Genomic DNA, 10,957 nt, shown 5'->3' with positions numbered 1-10,957 from the left:
TGTTAGAGAAACTTTTTCAACAATTTTTAATCCAGACACAAACAGTATTTTTTAATTTAATTTTATAAATACTGAAGTTGACGTGAAAAATGAAACAATATCATTCCCAAAACATTCTATCTATTCTGTTTGACAATCGGGATACACTTACACTCTTTTTATTTATTTAAATTGTAAGAGCAGAAGTAGTAATTGTATTTAAAATAAAAGTTCAAAATAGGGATAAACCCTTTTTAGTACACAGTGTATAGAAATTCAGAAAAATACCAGATATTTCGGTCACATATAGAGTGACCGTCATCAGTAGTTATGACACTAGCCACTTGCTCAAAATACTTGTTGGTGACCTTGTAATTGACACATTTGGTCATAACGGTAGGTTAGGCTTATGGATTTTGGGAATTCCATATAATTTAGGGCACAAGGAACTGCGTGGCAGGCATTTGTAATAAAGTTGACGTGTGATTTTCCTTCGTCCTTTAAACACTTTAATTCGTTCTTAAACTTATTTGTAAAAGAGTCTGTTGGATTATACGATAGCTTCTTGTATGTCTTTTCATCATTGAGCAATTTTGATTTTCTCAATTTTGATCCGTAGTCCTCAGTATTCATGACAACTAAAGTGTTAATCTTATCAAGGAGGCGCACTTGTGCCTCTTTAAAGAGGCGACCTACCACAATGTTAAGCGATTTCCGGTCCTAGCGGTCGCACAGAGACGGTGGTGATCTCATTTTTTAAGCCTAAGCTCAAACTAAGAAACATGCAAAATTTCACCCCCCTCCGACTTTATTTTCATGGGGGAGAGTGGGTCGGAAGTTTCGACCCTCCCACCATATCCCCCCTTTAACGTTGTCTGATCGGGCTGAAATTTAGAGGATACAATTTCCTAGGGCCTGGGAGCTTATCCTCAAAGTTTCAGCTCAATCCAATCACTCCTTCTCTGTTTTCCAAAAACCAAATATGGCCACTTAATGTTCATCAAATTTTTTTTTATCAGCCACACCTACAGGTCACAGTTGGCAACGGATCCCTGTGAATGAGGACTCATTCGAACCGGAACTCGACCTGTTAGAGCCTTTTGATATTTTCAGACCGAAAAAATTATCCCCCGAATTTACATTTACGAAAAACCTTGTTTTCATATAAGAGCCCATGTTAATTTTTGATATTCCTAAACGCATAGTATTTCGTTATTAAAGTAGATCAAAATAGTCCTATTAACCTGACAAGACCGACTAAGCTTCCAAAAATTCCAGCTCTTTCCCAGAAGTTTTTTTTGTTAAAAAACGAAAATCTCACTTTGTATTTGCTTGCGTCGAAAATAGATTCCAGAGACTAAAAATAATTTAACAAGAGTATATGATGGTACAGTGGTCACTATTCCTGTCTGTCATGCGGAATACCCGGGTTCGATTCCCCGTCAGAGTAAAAAATTTTATATATTAAATTTAAAGTAGTATCTCTTAAATTTAAAGTTTAAAAAATCTTTTTTAAATCCAATCTATTAAATCCTTCGGCTCAACAGGCGTCTCCATAAGAATATCACAGTCGGCCTTCAGCTTACAGGTAAGTCTCCACTGCTTTGATAACATGCCGTATGCCCGCATGCTCGAAGAAAATTTGGAAAAAGAAAATCTTACTGTGCATTTGATTTGAGTATTCAGGAATTAAAAGCCTTAATAAAAGAATCTTCAAAAGCGGGGGTTTGGGGGGGTGGTAGCCCCCCGACTTTAACTCCTTACACGATCAGCTAACAGTAAGTCAAGCAATAATAAGTAATAAACTGTACAAAAACGTGCAGAAATCATTTGAAAAAAACTACGTTTTCTAAAGAGTTAAAGAGGCTGAGTCACAAGTTCGAACCTTAAAACGTACAGGGATTAGGAGGTACAGTTGGGGTCTGCCGCCCCCAAACCCCTCCACCTTCGCAGCCTCTTTTGTTAAGATTTTTTAAGTCCTGTAGCCTGCAATCAGTTGGTCGTACCAACACGAATGACACTGTTTCAACGGCATTTTGTTTTTTAAATCTTCAGAGAATTTGGCAATGACAACTCAGTCTGTTACTGTTATAACTACAAACTTGTCTCTGTGCCAGGTATAGTTATGTATTCAGTGTAATTATGTATGATGGAAAAATAGATGAACCTGAACCTATCTGAACCTAAACTGCTTGTTTATGCTGAGCCCTTCTTCTGTTCCCTGTTTTTTCTGTTCAAAATTGTTAAGTTCATTACATTATAGCTTGTTATCGGTTAGGAAAAAATCTCCTGTAAAAAAATACAGCAAACAGGCTCAGTCTCAAGCATATCGGTTGCATCTATGATGCTGATTTCCTCTTCTTCAAGCTTTTTTGTTGCTATTCTGATCAAGTACATTATATTTTTCATAAACATGGGGCTGGCGATAAAGTCAAGTTTAGAATCCTAAAGTCAAGTTTCGGAAGGCCGCTAGCTCGTGCCTTCATCTTTGCTTTGGCATTCTTTATCACTTTAAATTCGTCAATGGCTGAAATATTTGCTTCCAACAAAGTATTTACTGCGTGTATGGTTTCAACCCTTTCAGTCCACAAAGACAAGAATTGCACTATACTCTATAACAGCGTTTAGTAGCTGGGCCTGGCAGGGAATATAAGGTCCACGTCAATCAAGAGGTTCAGATAATTTATGCCGAGCTCCATTAAAATCACCGAATATTGTAGTTGCATTGCCATAAGACAGAAAAGCTAGTGATTTCAGAGGAATTACTCTCCTAGAGAGTGTTTATATTATACTTCCTGCCCTATCCTTCCCAATTTTATCATTAACCTCGCAAAAGCCATTTTCTACGTGTCCCTTCTGAGCTGATGGTGGGGGCTAAGACTGCAAAGTTGTAAAAATATGGATCATCGGGTGTTATATATGCCATCATAGAATAAAATTTTGAGTTCAAGACTTTTTAGAGGATCTTCTCCCTGACTTTTGCGGAAAGCATGTAAATGAACTCTTTCTGAGAAATTGTGTATAAATATGCAAAATTTTATGGTCTATATCGGGCATCAGAAGCAGCCAATATCTCGTTATAAGTTGAACAAGTTGTTTTATTTGACTCGGAAGAGAAATTACTTGCCAGTTTCAATTTCATCGAATTTACTTCTCTTTTTGTTTTCTGTCATTGCCGAACACCGTCTTTCGCCCAAGTAAATTGAATTAGTCTCTCCAGGAATCACTGGAGAATAAGAAACACCCAAAGTGAGAAGATTCTTCCTTGATATTATATTCTAAAAACTAGTAATCCTCGTGATATCCCAGATTAAAACACCACTGTTTCAATTTTGATATTGAAGGTTCAACTGAGAATACACTTAGCTTTTGTTGTTTAGGATAACATGAAATAATATATCCTTTGGTTGAATTGATGTTTCAACTGGGAAGACACTCAGCTTTGTTTGTTTAGGACCACATGAAATAAGGTAACCTTTGGTTTTGGCTTCCTTATTCCTGGACCCTTGTGACTTTTGCTTTCAAAATAGTCACTGCAACTCTTAAGCACAACTCCACTAATTGTTGAAATGTTAAGAAGTTCTTCAGTGCAATCGACTATTAGCTCTTTACATAGCTTAAACACAGAGGATGATGTGGATCATTTGGACAGACGATATATGGGTCATTCACAAGTATTCAGTCATTCACCAGTATTCACGCAGTGAAGCTCTCTGTGAGTGAAATAACAATAGCAATAGCCCCACCCACTTTACAAGACGGCAGCCATGATATAGCAACTAACGCTAGTCGGATAAACGTCAAATTTGGATTTTTTTTTTTTTAACCACTGCAGGTGCTGAAAGTTGGCACCCGAGTGATAGTTGGCTCTATTACCATACGGAGCTTTGCGAGTACGTCTCATTCTATGATTTCTTAAGAATAACTTAAAAGCTAAGTGGCATTATAGTCGGTAATTATGTCACTCACAAAGTAACATTTCCAAAGTAGGATTTTGTAACTGTACTTTTGATTTTGAGCAATGGCTGTACTTTTGAAAGGAGCAGTAGGCCACTTTGAAATTTGCAGATCCAAACTTTTCTTATCGCAATGAAAAAGAAAAAAACAAATAAGGACACACGAAAAGGAAAAACACCTCTTTGGATCAACATAAAAAACAACTTCAAAATTAAGCAAACGGCAAGTAAACAATAGTACTCTCAGGGGGAGCAGTTATAATACTTTTTGATTAATATTTTTCATTTATTTCTTTTACCACTATAATTTATCAATATTCTCTCAAAATCCTACCGCAATCAGTACTATAGCTGCCCTAACCACTCACTAAATGCAAAAAATGTTAGAACAACTCTGTTATTTCGAATCAGATCCATTGGGATTAACTGGCCCAGCGCAGGGAAGCTTGAGTGGATCACAGCAGTCATCTTGCAGCTTCGTTCATTATAACGTCTTTGATTTTTTTGTTTCTAAACAAAGTTTGATTTCTTTTTTAATCAGACCTGTTTCTACCACTTTCTCACTCGCTATTGTTGGCGTTCTTAACTTGTAAACAAGAGATAATAGTTCATTCCGTCTTTTACCAAGATCACTAGGCAAGTCCAAAGATACACTCAAACCACTTTGTTAACTTACCACACTCTTTCATTATTTTCGACCGGTCAAAATTTTCAAGCATAGCGAAAATCGGATCTGTGGAATTTTTTCGTTGTACACTGTTTCTAAGTACCGGACCGCTAGGGCTAGACAACTCGGAGTTTGATGGGTTTTTTTGAAATTCTGATTACAAAACTGGTACGTATCTGGTTGGCATTAGCTATTCCTAGTTTTTGACCTGAAGAAGCTATTTACTTTCTGACGGAGGTCTTTGCCTTCTGAAAATTCTAGTCCGTGGTTATTAAGATTATTCTTTCTCGAGTGCAGTTCAGATCGAAGAGCATTCGTTTTCATTTTAAAAAGCTTGGATCTAAGCAGCCTATTTTCCGACCTAAGAAGCTTATTTTCTTGCTGGAGCTTTGCGACTGTCTGTAGGAATTCATCCATACGGTCATCGAAATGTTACTTTGTGAGTGACATAATTACCGACTATAATGCCACTTAGCTTTTAAGTTATTCTTAAGAAATCATAGAATGAGACGTACTCGCAAAGCTCCGTATGGTAATAGAGCCAACTATCACTCGGGTGCCAACTTTCAGCAACTGCAGTGGTTAAAAAAAAATCCAAATTTGACGTTTATCCGACTAGCGTTAGTTGCTATATCATGGCTGCCGTCTTGTAAAGTGGGTGGGGCTATTGCTATTGTTATTTCACTCACAGAGAGCTTCACTGCGTGAATACTGGTGAATGACTGAATACTTGTGAATGACCCATATATCGTCTGTCCAAATGATCCACATCATCCTCTGTGTTTAAGCTATGTAAAGAGCTAATAGTCGATTGCACTGAAGAACTTCTTAACATTTCAACAATTATTGAAGTTGTGCTTAAGATTTGCAGTAACTATATTGAAAGCAAAAGTCACAAGGGTCCAGGAATAAGGAAGCCAAAACCAAAGGTTACCTTATTTCATGTGGTCCTAAACAAACAAAGCTGAGTGTCTTCCCAGTTGAAACATCAATTCAACCAAATGATATATTATTTCATGTTATCCTAAACAACAAAAGCTAAGTGTATTCTCAGTTGAACCTTCAATATCAAAATTGAAACAGTGGTGTTTTAATCTGGGATATCACGAGGATTACTAGTTTTTAGAATATAATATCAAGGAAGAATCTTCTCACTTTGGGTGTTTCTTATTCTCCAGTGATTCCTGGAGAGACTAATTCAATTTACTTGGGCGAAAGACGGTGTTCGGCAATGACAGAAAACAAAAACCGAAGTAAATTCGATGAAATTGAAACTGGCAAGTAATTTTTCTTCCGAGTCAAATAAAACAACTTGTTCACCTTATAACGAGATATTTGGCTGCTTCTGATGCCCGATATAGACCATAAAGTTTTGCATATTTATACACAATTTCTCAGAAAGAGTTCATTTACATGCTTTCCGCAAAAGTCAGGGAGAAGATCCTCTAAAAAGTCTTGAATTCAAAATTTTATTCTATGATGGCATATATAACACCCAATGATCCATATTTTTACAACTTTGCAGTCTTAGCCCCCACCATCAGCTCAGAAGGGACACGTAGAAAATGACTTTTGCGAGCTTAATGATAAAACTGGGAAGGATAGGGCAGGAAGTATAATATAAACACTCTCTAGGAGAGTAATTCCTCTGAAATCACTAGCTTTTCAGTCTTATGGCAATGCAACTACAATATTCGGTGAATTTAATGGAGCTCGGCATAAAGTATCTGAACCTCTTGATTGACGTGGACCTTATATTCCCTGCCAGGCCCAGCGAATAAACGCTGTTATAGAGTATAGTGCAATTCTTGTCTTTGTGGACTGAAAGGGTTGAAACCATACACGCAGTCAATACTTTGTTGGAAGCAAATATTTCAGCCATTGACGAATTTAAAGTGATAAAGAATGCCAAAGCAAAGATGAAGGCACGAGCTAGCGGCCTTCCGAAACTTGACTTTAGGATTCTAAACTTGACTTTATCGCCAACCCCATGTTTATGAAAAATATAATGTACTTGATCAGAATAGCAACAAAAAAGCTTGAAGAAGAGGAAATCAGCATCATAGATGCAACCGATATGCTTGAGACTGAGCCTGTTTGCTGTATTTTTTTACAGGAGATTTTTTCCTAACCGATAACAAGCTATAATTTAATGAACTTAACAATTTTGAACAGAAAAAACCGGGAACAGAAGAAGGGCTCAGCATAAACAAGCAGTTTAGGTTCAGATAGGTTCAGGTTCATCTATTTTTCCATCATACATAATCACACTGAATACATAACTATACATGGCACAGAGACAAGTTTGTAGTTATAACTGTAACAGACTGAGTTGTCATTGCCAAATTCTCTGAAGATTTAAATAACAAAATGCCATTGAAACAGTTTCATTCGTGTTGGTACGACCGACTGATTGCAGGCTACAGGACTTACAAAATCTTAACAAAAGAGGCTGCAAAAGTGGAGGGGTTTGGGGGCGGCAGCCCCCCAACTGTACCTCCTAATCCCTGTACGTTTTAAGGTTCGAACTTGTGACTCAGCCTCTTTAACTCTTTAGAAAACGTAGATTTTTTCAAATAATTTCTGCACGTTTTTGTACAGTTTGTTACTTATTATTGCTTGACTTACTGTTAGCTGATCGTGTCAGGAGTTAAAGTCGGGGGGCTACCACCCCCCCAAACCCCCGCTTTTGAAGATTCTTTTATTAAGGCTTTTAATTCCTGAATACTCAAATCAAATTCACAGTAAGATTTTCTTTTTCCAAATTTTATTCGAGCATGCGGGTATACGGCATGTTATCAAAGCAGTGGAGACTTACCTGTAAGCTGAAGGCCGACTGTGATATTCTTATGGAGACGCCTGTTGAGCCGAAGGATTTAATAGATTGGATTTAAAAAAGATTTTTTAAACTTTAAATTTAAGAGGTACTACTTTAAATTCAATATATAAAAAATTACTCTGACGGGGAATCGAACCCGGGTATTCCGCATGACAGACAGGAATAGTGACCACTGTACCATCAGATACTCTTGTTAAATTATTTTTAGTCTCTGCAATCTATTTTCGACGCAAGCAAATACAAAGTGACATTTTCGTTTTTCGACAAAAAAAGCTTCTGGGAAAGATCTGGAATTTTTGGAAGCTTGCAGTCGGTCTTGTCAGGTTAAGAGGATTATTTTGATCTAATTTAATAATGAAACACTATGCTTTTAGGAATTTCGAAAATTAACATGGGCTCTTATAGGAAAACGAGGTTTTTCGTAAATGTAAATTCGGGGGATAATTTTTTCGGTCTGAAAATATCAAAAGGCTCTAACAGGTCGAGTTCCGGTTCGAATGAGTCCTCATTCACAGGGATCCGTTGCCAACTGTGACCTGTAGGTGTGGCTGATAAAAAAAAAAATTTGATGAACATTAAGTGGCTATATTTGGTTTTTGGAAAACAGAGAAGGAGTGATCGGATTGAGCTGAAACTTTGAGGATAAGCTCCCAGGCCCTAGGAAATCGTATCCTCTAAATTTCAGCCCGATCGGACAACGCTTTAAGGGGGGCTGTGTTGGGAGGGTCGAAACTTCCGACCCACTTTCCCCCATGAAAATAAAGTCGGAGGGGGGTGAAATTTTGCATGTTTCTTAGTTTGAGCTTAGGCTTAAAAAATGCGATCACCACCGTCTCTCTGCGACCGCTAGGACCAGAAATCGCTTAACTTTGTGGTAGGTCGCCTCTTTAAAGAGGCACAAGTGTGCCTCCTTGATAAGATTAACACTTTAGTTGTCATGAATACTGAGGACTACGGATCAAAATTGAGAAAATCAAAATTACTCAATGATGAAAAGACATAGAAGAAGCTATCGTATAATCCAACAGACTCTTTTACAAATAAGTTTAAGAACGAATTAAAGTGTTTAAAGGACGAAGGAAAAATCACACGTCAACTTTATTACAAATGCCTGCCACGCAGTTCCTTGTGCCCTAAATTATATGGAATTCCCAAAATCCATAAGCCTAACCTACCGTTAGGACCAAATGTGTCAATTACAAGGTCACCAACAAGTATTTTGAGCAAGTGCCTAGTGTCATCACTACTGATGACGGTCACTCTATATGTGACCGAAATATCTGGTATTTTTCTGAATTTCTATACACTGTGTACTAAAAAGGGTTTATCCCTATTTTGAACTTTTATTTTAAATACAATTACTACTTCTGCTCTTACAATTTAAATAAATAAAAAGAGTGTAAGTGTATCCCGATTGTCAAACAGAATAGATAGAATGTTTTGGGAATGATATTGTTTCATTTTTCACGTCAACTTCAGTATTTATAAAATTAAATTAAAAAATACTGTTTGTGTCTGGATTGAAAATTGTTGAAAAAGTTCCTCTAACATATAAATAGCAACCAAAACTATGGATTCTCATAAAAAAAGTAAAATAATACAAATTGTTTTTTTTTTCATGAAAAAGACTATTTCAATAAAAAACGGATAGATATTAATTTTAAAAAGTCTTTCCACATAACTAGTTTTCCAAAGAAAGGTAAAGAGATCCATTAAGCCAAAAATAAGCGAAGGTAGAGTCAAATAATCTTCCAAGCGTAAAACTACCACAAATCACTATCAGTAAATAAATAAAACTCAAAACGAACAGAAATTGCAATAAATAGCCAAGTTAGACTTAAAACAAGCAAAAACTAACATATGTACAGCTGATAGCCCCCATGCCTTCTCAAGACCAGAACATAACTTACACTTTACTGAAAACAAAAGACGCTTTAAATGTTTCCACTTTTTTTACTTTCATAAATACAAAACTATCAAAACTTTAAGGAATAAACGGTTGTTTTAAATATTTGGGAGTAACACTTTCAGCAAAAGGAGAATAGGAAGATCATGTAAAAGCGATGATTAAGAGAGGGAAAGCAGTTTCAGCTGCCATTTTACGTAATTCAAGGCTTTCAAGTATAAAAGATCTAAAGATGCATAAATATGTTTTTAATCCTAAAGTTTTACCTGCTATCCATTACAGAGCTGAACTCTGGGGGCATGACCCAGCAGCACAGTTGGAATCAATTCAGCTGCAACACTTTAAAAAAGATTAATTGGTCTTCACATAATGACCCACAATCAGGCAATAAAGGTGAACTAGGAATTACTTCGCTGAGAATAAGTAGATTAGCACAGATGATCTGGTACTGGCTAAAAGTTCTAAGTCTGGCAGAAAATAGGTTAGCAAAAGTAGCTTATGTGGAGATGCTACGGTAGAAACATAAAATATCGTGGCCGTATAAAATAAACTATGTTTTATATGGAGTAGCATTATCCTATATTTGGAATGAGGGGCTAGGACCCTCAGAACAGGATGAGCCGTTTTTGGCTATGATTATAGAAAGAATAAAAGACCAGGAAGTCCCAATGCGGACCCAGGCAGTTAAAACATCTGAGACATTGGAGTTTCATTCCCAAGTAAAAGAGATATTTGGATTTGAATATTATTTTAAACTAGGATTACCAGGGAAGACATTAAGGACATGGTTTTGGATCCGAGCGAGTTGCCTGCCACTAAAAAATAGAAAAAGAGTATTTGAAAGACAAAGGATTGCCCCAGATGCAGATGTGGATTACTCTTGCCCCAGATGTAACCTACGTATTGAGGATGTGGCTCATATTCTCGCCGAGGGCCAGCAAATTTCTCTATTAAGGGAAAAGTATTTTGATGGTGGTAACTTGGAGTTCTCGAGAATCATGAAGACGACTGTAAAAAGGACAATCAGGCAGTTATGTAAATATGTAAATGAAGTGTTGACATCAATGACTCAAACTTGATATTTATGTTGTTTTTTCTTGTGGAGTGTATTTAAGAATACTGTGCTGTATGACCTCTTTTTTTTGGCTTGTAATAAATTATTATTATTATTATTATTATAAGCATCAGTATATGTCAATTAAACTGACAATCCCCGGTAATTCGTTTTTTTTCATGTATTCATATTTGTTTTCGAATATGAATACATGAACTTGTATATTACTAGGTTTTTGTTCTGTAAATTCTTCTAAAATTGTCTGAAAATCAAATTTCCTTGCCTCTTCACTTTCAGTGGTATAACTGCTGAACTATTTAATATATACCTCATTCATTGTTGATATCAGATAGTCTTTTATTAATTTTGTTCTGGAAAAATGATCTCTCTCCAGGAGAAACGCTTACAGGAATTATTAAGAATATTTAACAATCTCGGAAAATAGTGTCTGTTTTGATTGTATCACGAGGTCTTTTCAAACGCAGAGCCTGATTGGATCAAACTACTCCATTTACCCTTTATCTAGTCCTGCTTCTACCAGTACTATTCGAAACCC

At 36.5% G+C, this 10,957-nt stretch overlaps 1 protein-coding gene across 1 annotated transcript in view; it reads left to right on the top strand.

Moving 5' to 3' along the window:
* Positions 1–10,957, top strand: part of LOC148953585 (uncharacterized) — a 64,431-nt gene that overhangs the window by 28,424 nt on the left and 25,050 nt on the right. Inside the window, exon 4 of the mRNA XM_089088014.1 lies at positions 6,563–6,704. Coding sequence (XP_088944140.1) covers positions 6,563–6,704 — 142 coding nt within the window. The remainder of the gene's footprint in view (positions 1–6,562; positions 6,705–10,957) is intronic.

Source organism: Artemia sp. Qi Xiang Cuo, chromosome 4 (genome assembly GCF_049724085.1).
Source record: "Artemia sp. Qi Xiang Cuo chromosome 4, ASM4972408v1, whole genome shotgun sequence".
In the NCBI taxonomy this organism is placed as follows: domain Eukaryota; kingdom Metazoa; phylum Arthropoda; class Branchiopoda; order Anostraca; family Artemiidae; genus Artemia; species Artemia sp. Qi Xiang Cuo.
Note: the sequence above shows the minus strand (reverse complement) of the source record. Positions and strands in the feature narration are given on the sequence as shown.